Source organism: Brachycentrus maculatus, unplaced genomic scaffold (genome assembly GCF_059751285.1).
Source record: "Brachycentrus maculatus isolate JH-2025_06_01 unplaced genomic scaffold, ASM5975128v1 h1tg001380l, whole genome shotgun sequence".
Taxonomy (NCBI): Eukaryota; Metazoa; Arthropoda; class Insecta; order Trichoptera; family Brachycentridae; genus Brachycentrus; species Brachycentrus maculatus.
In genome coordinates, this window is record NW_028282032.1 from 1 (window position 1) to 16,949 (window position 16,949).

At 32.5% G+C, this 16,949-nt stretch overlaps 1 protein-coding gene across 1 annotated transcript; it reads right to left on the reverse strand.

The window, feature by feature from the left end:
• Positions 1–5,650: 5,650 nt before the first annotated feature.
• Positions 5,651–6,730, reverse strand: LOC148299053 (uncharacterized). Its single transcript, XM_088276416.1, has one exon. It carries the CDS (start codon positions 6,609–6,611, stop codon positions 5,682–5,684), a length of 930 nt encoding a protein of 309 aa, XP_088132542.1. The 5' UTR covers positions 6,612–6,730; the 3' UTR covers positions 5,651–5,681.
• Positions 6,731–16,949: the final 10,219 nt, after the last annotated feature.

A 16,949-nucleotide genomic window follows, 5' to 3' on the forward strand; every position in this document is an offset into this window, starting at 1 on the left:
TCCCAACCCCAACCCCAACCCCAACCCCAACCCCAACCCCAACCCCCAACCCCAACCCCTTGGCAAGATTACATACTATAATGAGAAGAAACCGTAAAACTGAACTTGAATAATATGGTCTAAAAATATCATTATAGACCACTATTAATAGCATCCTGATCGTAATGATATAAGGTTGCACTAGGAGCAATCAACTAAGGATTGGAAATTTGTATGTGAATAGTATCAAATCAAACAGAGAAGCGAAGAAAGCAACTCATCGATAAGAGTAATCTGGCTATTATTTCAGTGCAGTAATCAAGGGAAAATAATGTTGAGACTAGGGAATATAATTAATACAAGAGGGATGCGACCTGTCTGCATTGCCACCAAAAAGCTCCTGGAAGAGATGAGCTTCAAGTAATACCCTTTGTTTGATTGTGTAGACGAGTTTCTAATAATTAGAAGAGGTTAAATGGAAGCCAGGAAATCGATCTAAATTGTTAAGAATTGAGCCAAACATCATGGGCATAACATTAAATTTTCAAAATCCCAACCCCAACCCAACCCCATCCCAACCCCAACCCCAACCCCAACCCCAACCCCAACCCCAACCCCAACCCCAACCCCAACCCCAACCCCAACCCCAACCCCAACCCCAACCCCGTTGGACAAAGATCGCTTTCTATAATTTGTCAATATTAACAAAAATGATAAATAAGAAGCTTATAAATTATAAGAGTATGGAGTCAATGAAAGATATAAAGATAGATAAAAATGAAGAAGACAAAAGAAGCAAAAGCGAAGACAAAAGAAGCAAAAGCAAAAAATGCTAATCTTTGGGGCTTGGCTTCATTTTTTTTCTAATGATCTGTTTGTTTGTTGCAGAGTTTCAGGACTCGATAAATGTTGAAGACGACCAGCCAGATCAGGAGGAAATATTAATCAATTCTAAAGATTCAGAAAAAATAGACCTAGACCGAGACCTAGACCGAGACCTAGACCGAGACCTAGACATAACAGGCACAAATAAAACAGACACAGGCAAAACAGACACAGGATAATAAGGTATAGTAGACAAAAAAGACACAATAAAAACGGAAACAACAGACCATACAATTTTAATAACTAAAGAAACTCAAAATGTGAAAAATATGGACTTTAAAATCAAGAAAATGATCTCAGTAAATTAAAATTCAGACCCAATTAACAACTTTGATAGGAGCAGCGGCTCCAAAGATATAGCAGCTTTTCTAGCGTTTACTACAATCAAAGGCGCAGATCAATTTATTAATATTGAAACAGCATTAGCTTACAAAAAGGAATACGATCATCTTCCGTTCTGTATTCTCGTGGACGGTACAAAAGAGCAAAGGAGACTCATCCTCGAATCCCTTTCTAAGCAAAACTACAACAATTTCGAAGTAGAACTCCTTCTGTCCTCACACGCTAGCGAAGTAATACCGAATGCTTAAAACAGCTACCATGAATTAGCGAAACTGTTGCAAAAGACTGAATGCGGCCCATTTGATCTCATACTGCCGCTGTCATCACCCTTGAAGCCAAACGGATTAAACCTGTTGAACACTTTATTTCAGACTCAGCACATTTATGCTGCATTTTCTATTTAAAACGATAAATCTAAAAAGCCCATCCAAGTGTTAGCATTTTATCGTCGTCTATTCGATTTGCTCTATATAAACGACTTCGATCGGAGTAACACAAAATATTTAAGTCACTCTGATTATGGAATTATAATTTTAGGGATGCTCGAACTGTCAAAGAAACATTTCTAAATATTGAAAACTTAAGATATTTGGTAAGAATCAGAGAGTCCTTCATCATTCATCAACATATTCGGCCTATAAATGGAGAAATACAAACGAACAGCCTACCAAAAACTTTGGTACTTAGCCCAAGGATTTAGCATTAACGAAACCTTCAACGACAAATATTGGAATATGACCCTCTAAAATAAGTAACCTCGTCACATTGCTGCACGATCTCAGACTACCTTCTCACAAATGAAACAAGCTATGGAGTACCGAGAGCTTCCTTACCTCCCCGATAGCCACTCCCTAAACGAGCGCGAAAGAGTGTACACTAACAAGAAGTATAAAATCTTTGAACAAAAAGAGGAACTACCAATATGTCTGTTCGTCCCTTCATATCAAAATGTTGACACCTTTCGGTATGAGAGGCTCGTGAAAAGTGTAGTTAACCTCAATTATACCAACTACCACATTGTGATGATGGACGATTTTTCGGAAGACGAGACTTTAGAAGCAACTGTAAATATTTTCTAAAGTCTAAAATTCGATTACAAAAACAAGGTTCACTTTGTTTCGACAACAAAGCGTGGAGGATCAACCTACACAATGATGATGGGAATTCACAACTACTGTGGAAAGCATGACATTGCAGTTCGAGTTGATGGAGACGATTAAATAATAGGAAAGCAGACTTTTCAAATATTAAATGCATTATATCAAAACAATCCTGAGAAGTGGATCATCTATGCCACTTTTTATTCGAGTTAATTTGGATATGGAACATCACAATACGTAACAAAAAACAACGTTCTAACAAAAAATGGAAAACGCAGCTTCCATCATTTTATAGGCCATCTCACAAGTTTCCGGTCATAACTATTTAGGCAAATCAAACTGAAAGATTTCTTAAAACCAAATAATGAATATTTTGATCTTGCATCAGATGACATAATTCAGAGTCCAATGATAGAGATGGCAATGCCTGAAAGGATTTTATTTTTTCAATAAATCCTCTATTACTATAATCGAATGTATGGCAATAACTAAGTTGATTCTGATAAAGGGAAACCATATCGACTAAATATGATGCTTGAATTTACAAGCCGACCTCCTTATGACAGACTGGAAACATTAAATTAGAATTTTGTGAATGAGTAAGTGATAAAGACATTAAATGAAGACAAAGGTATACGATACTAATAAGTCATACCAGCATTGGTGAGGAATTTAAGAAGTAACCTGCAAAAATAAAAAAATAAATAACAAAAATGATACTGAATTATTTGGTTGTTTATTATGCTTATTTATGAGATTAATTTATTAAAATAGGATTAATTTTACTTGAGCCTGGATTTTTTTGAATCTTTTCGATTATGGGCGAAATTTTAATGTGGCCAAACCTCAATGAAAGAGAGAGAGAGAGAGAGAGAGAGAGAGAGAGAGAGAGAGAGAGAGAGAGAGAGAGAGAGAGAGAGAGAGACAAATTTTTATATTCGAATGCTTCTAAAATAGGATTAATGATTAATATCATATAAAAATTAAGTCTTTAAAGGATTAATTTTATGGGATCCCACTTATTACATTCGTCACATTGAATGAATTATAGAATAATTGCTTTTCCAATCATTCCTGTAAATCATATATTATTTTTGCTAAATTAATTACTAAAAATAGTGTTATATTGACTTCAAATATTTCTAACGAATTAGCCTAGGCTTATTAGCAAAATTTAACATAAATCAATCAATATCTGCAAAACAAACAGTATATTCGTCATAATTTCTTATTGTTTTTAATATTTGATGCCTTTTATTGAGTAGTTCCATACTTTCGGCATTAATTTTAATTGTTTGAGGATTTGCATGATGTATGATTGGTTTGATTGTATTATTCGTTTATTCATTTTTAGAATTGTTACTGAATGAATTATGTTGCAAAGCATTCAGAATCTTATTATTCAATGACCGTTATTATCATTACAATTTTTACAATTATCATCCCCATTATTACCATGACCATTTTATTAATTATAGAATAATTATCAATAAATGTCCTCGAAATCATCAATAAAATGCAAGGTACTATATGAAGACAAAGATATGCTAATTAATTAAAACTAAATTCAAATTAAATGCTACTATTTTACGACAACGATCCGTAAAGTGATTACTTTTGCGAAAATCAAAAAAATATAGTTAGGAAATTTGGCAACTTTTGGAGGGAAAGGTCGAATTTGGGGGAAGAGTGCAGGAAGGATGGGATATTGGTTTGCAGGAGATTTATAAAGACTTGAAAGAGATCAATTTATAGCTATTCATACAGATAGCTCAATCAAAAAAGCTTTCACTACATTAGAAACAAATAAAGTTTACGAGCTTTTGTATAGACTATGGAAAAATCAGCAACATTAGAATTCCACTTAGATTATTATGAAATCATAGTAAAATTGTCTGAATTAATGATTTATTAGAGAGATAGATTGTGGCATTCTATGAAATTCTAAATTATCGTCGTCGTTAGTCTTAGATTAATTTTATGACGGAAACCATTATAAAGACTTATTTTACTATTAGTTTTTCATATTAGTTCGTAAATATAAATTAAGTATCAGTATTAATAAAGAATTGATGTTAATTCTTTAACCACATTACTTATAATTTATTCTTAATTAACGATTATGAATCACAAAGAGAACATTCCGACAAATCGAACTGACAAAACCAACAGATCCGCATCTTTATATACTTTGAAACATCCCAGCGATTAATCCAAAGGCCATTAGTATCGTCCAGTTATCAGGTAAATCCTTTATTGATATCAATAGGGTTGGATATTCTGTGACTAAAATCAAATCTAATCAGGACACAATCAAATTATCATAAAGGCAAGTCCTCTCTTCTAAAAGCATTAGCATGCTGAATGAACAATCTAATACAGTTTCTAGATGCCAAAGAAAAAGAATAGAGCCACCAAATTATCAGCAAAGCAGCGATACAAACAAATGCAAAATATAAAAATGTCCAAACAAATAATTACAGTCTGGCAATTTTATAAACTCTGAGTATATTAAAACAGATAAAAAAGAGCTATATGCTAAATTTCAGAAAAAAGGTGTGTTAGAAGCCAGGAACAAGTATCAAAGCGGCAATATGGCCAAATAGAATATTTAAAATATGGCCTTGAGGAAATCAAACTACACAAATCAAAGTAAAAGATGCCATTCGATATCATCCGCGGCACTAACATCCTCCAAAAATAGTAAAGTGCTGCCAAGTTACCAAGAAACAGGCATCAAAGATGTGATGTAATACCACCACTCTGGAAAATATAAAGATACAGTTTTAACAGATAAATGCACGAATGTCCCAGCTTTGTCACGTTTTTGTCAATATGATAACATCCATGAGTATGACTTCAGAAAAAGGCCGATATTCTTAAGATGATTGGTTATGATTGCACAGTTAATTCTATTTATAAATACATACATTTATACATTGTAATGTTGCGATTTTATGTAATTCATAGCGAATAATAAGATGAAGTGAACATTGTGACTATAAATCTCAATATTTTCTCATATATTTTATGGATGAATAATTAAAAATAAAGAAAATTGGGTTAATGAGTGATTATCATAGAAATTCACATGCAAATATTTTAAGCAAGAAACCAGATGAGAGTTCTCAATAAAATGATGACTTCTCTTTGAGTTTGTTTTCATAGAAACAAGATTAGTTTTGATCCCAACCCAACCCCAACCCCAACCCCAACCCACCCCAACCCCAACCCCAACCCCAACCCCAACCCCAACCCCAACCCCAACCCCAACCCCAACCCCGTGAGCTAAAGTATAATAAAGGCATCTGTCGTATATCAATATCATATAATAATAATTCCAATAATTTTATATGATTCATATTGCTTAAATCATCATTCAGATCTGATTTGATTTTTTTCGAAATCTCTAAAATTATCGATAAGAGGGTAGGAGTTGCATTGTCCAATAGCGCACATGTTGACATCTCTTTCCATTTTAAAGTATCCAGCTGCACCCCATGAAGCTCCCCAAGAATTCTTGATGTTCCAGAACTTGACACCCTTTTCAGAGCCAAATCCAGTTGCAAGGACTGCATGGTTAACATCTTGAGTTCCTTTACCGCAGTTAGTAACAGTGTAGACACCTCCAGCATAGTTTTTGAAGCCTGTAATGACTTGGAATGAAACGGCAATTGGTCCAGCATTATAGAGTCTCTCTGCGAGTTGGGTTTCATCACCTTGGGTAATGTTAAAGCTGCCGAATCTGCAGTGAGCAACTGAAATTTCTGGTCTGTGAACACATGCATTTGTTACAGCCTTATATGGGTAAGTAACATCTGATTCAAGGCCATTATATCGAATGTATTCGAAAGCATGAGAAGGAAGGCCTCCGTTACATCCATGGTTATCAAAATCTCCTGCGCAATCAACGAGCTGTTGTTCAGAGAAAGTTAAGTTCTTGCCTTTTCCGAGGATGTTCCAATGTGATTCCATTGATCCGACTGTGGAGAAAGTCCAGCAAGATCCGCAAGAGCCTTGGTTCTTCACTGGGGAGACCATTCCGTAATCGTTCCATTCGTAGGCAGATGGGATAGCGCGGACTTGGATTTCTGGCTTGACTCTCAAGTAGCTGGTGGCTGAGCAGTTCTGTGGGGCCATGAGTTTGTCGGCTTTGAACTCCTCCCAAGTGAGATCAGAGAAGTCGTTAATTCCTTGCTTCCATTTGTGGTTTCCTGCATTGTGTTGTTTAATTTCCTTCAGAGTCTCATAAAAGACTTGGAATCTATACTCAGTCTTCTCAAAGTTGATAGAAGTGAATTCCATATAAATTTGCTGCGCAAGCCTTTCAGTAAGCTCCTCAGGACCATCAAACACATTTCTGTATTTCACATTGAGATGCAGATTAGCAGATGCTAAGCTTAAGGCAACCAATACAAGTATGATTTTTGATAACATGCTATATAAATTTAATATGGGATGAAGATTCGTCAAATCCGATTAATATATATATAATGTCTCAATATGAACCGAAAAGTTATAGAATTATTTCGCCTATTATTACAGTATGATTAAATTTCATATATTTCCTGATTTGTTTCCTTTGTAGCCTCCCATTTTCTTTTTGATGCTGTTTAAAATAGCTTAGTCCTGTCGATACTCGGGATTGAAGTTAGTTGTGTCCTAGGCCGAAAGATGTTTGTATTTGCTTTGCCCTTTCTTTCCGAAATCTCCCTTTCTTCTTTGCAGGATTTATGGCAGCATTGATTTATCCTGCATTTAGAGAGGAGTCGGCAGATTATAGTCTCGATTGAATATTGGGTCTTCAGAATCTCTGTAGAAAGCGCCTTGGTGATAATACTTCTGCATGTAGACATACTTTGTTTAGGTGTTATGATCATTCGCATCAGATCCCATAACTTTATTCTCCAGAAGTATTTACTAGTTATTCATTTTTCTACGCCGATCGATTTATACTTTTTCGAATTCGAGCTTCCTCCGTTACTCTCGATCTCTACGAATTCTTTTTAGTTCCCTGATCTTCCATTTCTCGTACTAGATTTCTTAGTTTGTAGTATCAGAGTCATCTGGCATTTTCTTCCTTGTTTATTAGTCTGACGAGACCTCAGCAAGTACATCGTCATCAGATTACTCCTGTTAGTTATGCTGCCGAAGATGTTACTTTAGGAGCAGCTTGGTTGTATATCTTAATGCTTTTTGAGAGCTTTAATTTTGTGTGGTTGAATTATGGATTTAGTCGCCATTCAGACGATCTTCTTTCGATAGGAATATAGGCTTTCTTATAACTTTATTTTAGTTTTATTCATCCTCTTCTGACATTACTATTTAATTATGTTCTTACATTTTGATTTATGTTCCTACTTTTTAGTTTATGCTTACTTTTTTCTATGATTATTAATATTGTTTTATGTCATTCTATTGATTTTTATTGTCATTGATGTATTAGGTGAAGGTTAGGTCATTATTGATCTTCATTATAGTGGAAACAGAGTTAGTTTTGATCAATTAGTTTTGATTATTACTTATTAGATTTATGGAATTTGTTTGTAATTATTGCTGTTATTGTTGTTATTTATTTATTTTGTTTTTTAAGGCGGCCAGTTTTGCTCTACGGCTGTTTTGATCGACAATTTATACAATAGTGTTATTTGAATAATTATTGGCCTTTTCACGTGATCGATATCTTTATTCGGATTTATGGCCTTATTCTGAGATGTTTATGGGTTGTTATTTTGGTTGTGAGTTTGGGTTAGGTTGTGAGTTTTGGTTAGGTTGTTCGTGGTATGATATGACTGTCTTTTTAATTGCTCGTGGCATTGCAATGGGTGATTATATATATATAGATTAGAGATTATGGCTGATATAGAGATATAAATGAAAGAATAGTTATTAGAGGATCTCTTATATATATACATGTGGATATACCAACATTATGCATGAAGTGAATATATGAATGATAGATACTACCTTAGTTCAACTTTTACTTTTAAATATTGACTAGTTTGAATAAATGTCTTTTCAAATTAAATTAAATTTGATTTAACAACCAGCATTCAACCTTAGACAGTACCTTTTCATTAAAAAATGTCGCTATTTTCACCTGAAATCTCAACCAATAAAATCAGAGATCATCCTAAAGCTCCAACAAACCTTACGAAATATTAATATTTCCATCAGAAGTTACGACGAGAACATATCAATAAGAAATTCCATAATGTTCGTCAATAGCTTACAAAATCTCTGCAGTCATTGAAATTTCTTGAATAACTCAAATCTGATCTCAATAACTTTAGTCTTCAACAATTGCCTATGCTTCTCACTGGGCTTTAAACAGGACTAAATGATGCCGCATTTTATCAGAAATTAGTCAATCTTAACCTCGAACACTATCTCTGTGAAATCATGAAATAAAATTCAAAAACATTCACACTCCATGAAAAAAATGCCATATTGAAAAGCTTAGTTGAGCTTACATACTTTTGTTGCGAAAGTGTCAAAGCAATTATTTAAAACAATATCATCGATTGGATAATGAATTAAATTAGATAGATCAAATCAGCGTTCCTGCCAACACGCGATAATTACGCATAACACCATTAAAATGATAAATAATAAGAAACAAACTAATTCATGTTCCTTTCCATAACCTTAATCATGAATTTATCATCCGCAGAGGATGAATCACTAAACTTTTTCTTAATGTAATCTGATTTCATTAAGAATGCCAATTTATATATCGAGAAACGCACAAAATTCTTCAGCCCATAAAGCGAAAATGAACAACAAGAGTAATAAATCTACTTTCTGCGTAAAAATTTACTGAATCTCTATGGAAATCTCTTCCATAAAGTTATATATAACTAGGAATTCATTATCAGCAGCCTATCACAAATACTTACAGATGAGAATAATGCATACAAAAACTCTTCGGAAGTCTTTAAATGTTTGTTGCGTGCCGTATAAGCATCATAGGCAACCCCTCTCTGGAAAAACATAATGAATAATAAATAATACCCATCATTTCTCGACTAAATCTTTACAAACATTTCCTCTATGATAAACTGTAACTTCGGGCTTAACTTATAAGCATTTCACTCTTATATCAATATTGTGATCTGCTTGTATCAAAATAAGGATATAAGTGTGCGTATAGGGGCTGAAGATATGCTAAGGCTTCTGCCCGAAGGAGTTCTTGTTGAGATAATATAAGATCTAAATCATAAGAATGATATGCACGAAGTGACGTGTAGTTTGAAGGTAATTAGGGTATTGACCTACTATGCTGAAGATTACCCTGAATGTCTCTTCCCACTGATAGGCGGCGACCAAAACAACAACATAAAACTTATAGTTCTTAATGACAAATAATCCCTAAAAACCCTTATCGGCATAGCTCTCTAAACAAAAAACCTAACTCATCTAAAATATGGCAGATACTGCTTAACTCTCCTCCAGATAATGTTAAAGTAAAATGCAGCAATCATCGATTAGCTACTCTATCATGGAATTATGGATCAGTTGGGTTAGCTGTTCTCATTGAACTAGTATTATACAGACCATAAAATTTCGGCAATATAGATTGTTAAGTGTGTTATTGAGGCTGAGTGGAAATTGGCGGAAAAAAAGGGGACTAATAAGATGGTTTAAGTATTCTATGGGAAGGGGATAATTCGCTAGATCTAGAAATTACAGGATGCGTAAGAGAAGCTACTGTATAAGAAAGCCTAATAGTTTATCAGTTGGATTTCTGAGTTTAAATAATTGCAATGATTCTTATGATATGCGGATTTTGATGAAGTTGATTTAGGAGTATCAGTGTAGTATCAGTGTAGTATCAATGTAGTGATATCAATGCAGTGATATCAATGCAGTGATATCAATGTAGTGATATCAGTGTAGTATCAGTGTAGTATCAATGTAGTATCAATGTAGTGACATCACTAAAACAACACAAATTGAGGAATAAATATCAGTAACTGTATTATATCTGTTTATTTACTTTAACTCTATTTTTCTTTGGGTTATCGTTTATTTATTAGTCGGATTGGAGTCTGACGGATCTGTGAATAAGTTGTTTCCTATGCTTATTTTTCGTGCTTTCTGTATGCTCGATATTTTGATGAAATTACTTTCTTTAATTATTGCTATGATTACGCTTCTTTCGATGACTGTTGCTTTTCATGTTTCTTTACATATGATTTATATTGCCAATACAGGAATTCCTTTATTTTTTATTTGTTCTATTTTTTATTTTTAGCAGTTTACTCTCAAAGGGCTGAAGTCGATTTTATCTTCGTTGCGGAATTCGATGCGTTCCTTATTATAATTGCCTATATTATTGATACTATTTTTATCTTTATTGTTGATATTATATTGATTCCTACAACTACTCATTATCCTCATTAATTTAATTATTGACAGGAATGGTTGACTTATTTGTATTACTCCTCTGATAATTCTGATTGTATTTGCCAATAAGCTAGAAATTCATACACATTTTGGCAATTATCTCATCTTTTGCTGTAATATAGCCTATAAACTATTAATTAATATTGCTGAGATATTTCAGTTGGTTGTAGCTTATGAAACTTTATCCAATAAGAGTTTTAAACTTATCGTCATGCATCGAGCAATGGAGTTGTTTCTACATTATGCTGTTGCCGGAATGCAAGGCCAATAAACAGTCATCGAGCTACCATGTTAGGTTTGTGAGCCCGTAGGCGGGTCCTGATCGATAGACTTTATTGCTGTTTGAGCATAGTTCGAGGGTTTTGGCGATTGATCCTGGAATGTTCTTGTTTGTTTGTTTTAAGCCATGTTTATTGAGTTTTATGGATATTGATTTTATTTTTATGAAGCATGTATGCGATAATGCTGAGAGTGGGTTCTAATGCTGTTGTTAGGTTTTGATGTGTTTAGGGTTAGGAGTATTTATGATGTGCATTTTGGGAATGTTGTGGGCTAAGTGAGTTTGGTCGAGTGGTAAGTTGTTGTTGCTCTTAGTTGTTGTGTTTATATGGGGATGGTTTGGTTGTTGATCGAACTGTTATTGTTTTATATAGTGTGTTTATTTTTGGCGATGGTGTGGTTCTTATTGTTTTATGAGGTGTGTCTATTTTTGGTGGTGGTATGACTGTTGTGTTTATGGTTTACTTTAACCGTTCCGATATTAATACTGATTATGATGACTAATTTAATCAGCCGTAATTACCCTCTCCCGAGTTTTGCCTTTGTACTTATACTTATTTTTTTATTGCTCTGCACTTTCACTTCTTCTTTTATTATGAGCAATATTAATTGAAAAATCATCATCATCATTCTTAGTATTAGTATTGTTCTTAATATACTATTTACTTGTAGCTTTTTCCTATGTTTTTGGGGTGTTCACTTTTTCCTATGTTTTTGGGGTATTCTGTGTGCCACATGTCACTTTAGAAAGAGGATGGGATACTTTCATGTTTAATACTTTATTCTATATTTTTATGTGAGTGTTTTTATTTGTCTTTATAGAGGAATCGATAGTGTTGGTAATCTGTTTATTAATGTCAGCGGAATATATGTTGTCGTCGTTGTTATTGTGAAAGTTATTGCTACTTTTATTTATGTTTAAATTATTACTATTACTTTTGTAATTGCTCGTAATAATATTTTTGTTTTGGTCGTCATTGATAACCACGTCTATATTGCTAACATTTTTGTACAATTTTGGAAATATAATCTAACTATTGCTTGGAAGCTAACTACGCGTCTAATCTTGTTGGACAGTTGTGGAGTTCCTTCGAACTAAACTTATTATACTTGCGAATAATTTTGGATTTATTGGTTTCTTGTTTATGTTTTCTTCGTTATTATTATTTGTATTATGAGATAATCTTCCAGTTCGAGGAGTCTCATGAGTTTCATGAGGTTAATCTGTTACAATTTCTTCATGATGTTTAAATTTGCGATTAAATTTATTAATCTATTGTCTCTCATTGGTTCCCCCACCTCCCCCAGCCAATAGTTTCTCATCTTCTGATATCTGACTATAATTAAACATGATTTTCCCCCTATAATTAGAATCTCCAACGCTACTATCTCTTATATCCATAACACTCTCATCTTCTTAATTACTATATAATTCGACTTCTAATCTTTTCGATTACTTTTATTTTAATTTGGGTAGTCTGCTCTAACCCTTCATTTTATTGCCTTAAATTGTTGCAATTGTCATGACCACACGACAGACTGCTTCGTCTATTTAGAATTTCAATGCGCGTAATTGCTAAGAAGTTGGGTTATTGTAGTAGGTGGCTTGACCAATTTATTCTTATATTGTGTTTTAGAGGATATTCTAGAGGATATTCTTGTGGGTATTTTTGTGGGGTTTGTTGTTGTTTTTGGTGATTGCTTTATGACCTGATATTTTTATGGAAGATATGGCTTAGTCGATTCCTTTGAGACTGAAGTTATCGATGATAGTGCCAACCTCGCTTTAATGGTTTTTGCATATTTTCACGGTGGGGCTTTGTTCTTAGTACATTGTGTATTTGCGATGTCGGAGTCTTTTTGGGTTTGGGGATTTTGTTGAGATTCTTAATTACTATTGTTGTTATTATTGATCAGATTCCCTATCTTCATAGATTTTTAACTTAGATTAATTCAAAGGCTTCTAAACTGCTATCTTCGATATGTATGTATCGTCGAGAAAGTGATAAGCATTACTTTACAGATCTTGCACTATTTTTAATATTATTGTTAAGATCGGTGATTTATTACTAAGTTCAGAAATACATATGGTTCTGATAGTAGGCTCTGCCATCTGATTATCTGCGAGCTAAAGCTGCAAGTTTCCAATTCCTATTCGTTTAATTACAAAACCTGACTTCCCATCATTCTATAAAACAGTTAATAAGTTCATTTTCGCTTTCTTCTCTTTTTTAGATTTTATTTAATTACTCTCATTCTTTTCCTCGATAGATTCCGATACACACTCACATATGAAAGTGAAACCCATCAGCTATTTCAAACTAACCTTCGATATTGCAATACCATCGCTTTTAATTATCAAAGAAGTATTCTATGGTATTATTGTAAATTATGTACAGCGAGATCTAAAATTTGGTTATGAATTGTCATCTTCTCTATTGTTAGTTTGTAGGAGGCTTTGGAGAGAATGCGATGCTACATTTCAAGGGATTGCTATATTATACACTGCTAATGAATATTATTAATATATTCTTTTTAAATTTTATATCTGTGTTTTTATTGGTTATGTATGTATGGAGTTTATTGAGTTAGGGAGAAATAATAAATATAAAGGGGGTGTTAATTTTTATGAGTGTTAGATTGTGTTTGATAGAAAGCTATATGAAAAGCTTTAGAGGAAGGTTATATTGATTTAAGTTCATTAAGGTTGAAATTAAATGACAATGTGTATGTATATGGATAATTTGTTGGCTTTGATTTGATTATAAATTAGAATTTATAGTAAAACTGAGAAATTGCTTAGATGTAAATTTCTACACATCTCAGTAATATACACCTAAATAAAAACGACTCAATAAATAAATCTAGTAATAAACTAATCAATCAAGCAATAAATTATTCTGCATCATAACAGCAATCCTCTCTTTCATCTTTCTCTTATTTTCTTATATTTCTTGTTTCTTTTTGTTTTCACATTCCGATAACTCCATCCTATGCCTTCTTTCCATTTATTTAATTTTTGTTTAATACATTTACTTATTCCTCCTAATTTCAACTTCCATCCTCTAGACTTCCCTACTATATTGCTCCACTTATTTATTCTTATTAATGTTCTATGATTTGCATTATTCGATTGTTTTGATCAGATTTTCGATTGCTGATCTTTTCTAGCTCATTTGTTTCTATTGTTCTTAGATTATTGTTTGGAAGTTTATGATTTAGGCTTAGACTGCCTCTAAGCTTGCACGATCATTCTTCTCATTTCTTAGTTATTCTAATTATAGAGCTATTCGCTAATTCTAATCGACTAACAATTGGTTCTACTAATTAACTTCCTATAATCTTTGTTTTTGTTTATCATATTTAGTTCTTAATGAGATTGTTTTCTTTCTTTATTAGTTTATCAGATTATCATTTTATTGTCTGATTAATTACATTTCAATCTTCAGCTATTATATTGTGCTATTCTTGTCTTCCAACATATGCTATTGTGAATTTACTCTTGTTTAGAGATCTTCAACTTTGTTCTATAAGTTTTATTGTTATTTTTATCGTTATTGCAGTCTTTATAGTTATAGCTGTAATGTTGCGTTATTTTATTTTAGATTTATTAGATTCTTTTATATGCTATTTCTTTAGTAAGTTAGTCTTGATATTTACTCGCCAGCTCGACGTTGTATATCTTATCGCTGCATCCGATATCCATGTAACTATTTGGATAACTTTTCCTTATTATGATAAGTTAATTAAAACTATTTCTTCAACATTCTCAAAGCATTCTCCAACTCCCCAATAACTTCCTCTTTATCTCTCAACTTTTCCTCGAACTATTTCTGCATAACTTTTAGATTTCTATCATTTTATTTTCTGCTATCTAACTACATTCTAATATTCTTGTATTTACTTAAGGATTATTCTAAGACTTTTTGATATTATTCTTACATGTCCTTATATTTTTAATTGAATGTGTTTGAGAGATAGGCAATTTATTATTAATGTTTAGTGTCATCGTTGAGGATCTTTGTTTCGAATTATTTTATTATTTGTTATTTTTATTATTAGGTACTGTTTATTATTTAGGTTACTTTTGATTAGCATTTGTAGTCCCATTCGCGGAGAAGTTAAGTGAGTTATCTATTGCGTTATTTTAGGGTGTTTGTATCTGATTGTAAGGACATATTTTGTTAGTAAAGTTATTTGTTTTGTCTCTTTATTTACTAATAGCGAACTACACGCTATTCAGCATTATCATACGCTTTTTGATGTAATTAAGCCAATCTCTTTTCATGATTCTTATTCAATGCCTTATACTCAGCATTTTATATTCGCAATTAATTTAAATGTTTGTTACAGTTTTCGAGTTATTTATTCTTATGATCGATTGTTTTATTGGCTTATGTGCAATTCTCTAAGAGTTTCTCTAATCTTTTATGACATTAGTTTAGTTTATTTTATTTATTTTCGAGTTGTTTGGAGAGTTATGTAATTTGCCCATATATTCTTTACGATTAGTTTTATTTTTTAAGGAGATCCTTATATTGATGGCTATTAGTTAGTTCTAGATCGTTAACTTTATTCTTCAGTTCATCGATTAATTATTCTTTGTGATGAATAATTGTTTAGAATTAGATGTTGAAATTGTTATTATTATGGGATTGTAAAAGTGAGTTATGTTTCTTATTGATTGTATTGCTGTTTTGTGTTTGTTTTAGCATGTTTTGATGGGGTTAATTGTAGGTGTTTGATGATGGTTGATAGTGACGTGTGAATTTCTTATTGTTTATGTGGTTCATGTGGTTCATGTGATTTATGTAGTTTTACGAAGACTGCTGTTATTATGATTACTACTAATCTCGATGCGGGATATTATTATGTTTTAGAACATCGATGGCTTTCATAATTTAAAATGTGGTTTTTCCATCTATTTTTATATTCTAATTATCGCTCCTATTTGATAGGATATATTTTTAGATCGCCTAATAATACTGTAACTTATTTTTCCTACAAATCGCATTCGTCGCATTTTTCTTCTCAAACCAAATAACATTCAATTTCCCAAATCCCCTAATCTTGCCAATTTGCTTCTAATCCTCAATTTTATTATTACTCAGATCAATTTCCAACAAAGTGCTATTGCCATTATCTTTTAATATTCTAAACTCCTCCAATTATCTGATCAAATTATTGGATAGGTTACATTTCTCCAATTTCACACACCCAGATAACCCATTCAAACTTTAAATAAAATTCGAGGAAATATTCAATTATTTAAGTTTATTCAATTTATACAATTATTAGATTTTTGTTATTTTGTTGCAGTTAAGGTTGAGGATTGTGATGTTTTGGAATTGTTCGAGGCCTTTGAGTTGGGATAGGGTGTCACTATACATTATTTTTATTGTTGTTAGGGTGGGCATTAAATTTGGAGGGGAATTCAAGGAGTTTATGAGTTAGTGGACGGAATGGAATTCAGTCTTGCTGGAGAGAAGTTGGGTTTTGGTTAGTTAGAGCTGATTGGGGTTTTGCATGTTTAAATATTATTGTTATTAGTTTGTTATATATATGGTTGATTAGAAATCTGTCTGTCTACATATATCCATAATAAATATATGACTGATAGTAAATGACTGGCATATGATATAAACTATTGCTGAAGTATCATTCTTTTGATTAAAAGTGAGCCCACAACTATGCTATATTATTATCAATAAGTCCAGATTGCATAATACAATTAACAAATAGTCATCTTATATTCAAACCATAAAATCATCGTTATTTTGCTCATTATTAGCCCTCAGATTAATTCATCAGATCCTTTATATCATAAAAAATCGACTAGCCAACTATTTCATATGATAAGCCACTGAAAGATACTGCTTTCATTCTTGATTAAGCTCCAAATGTCGCATACTAGGCATATGCTAAATGCAAAAACCGATCCTCAGATGCATACTT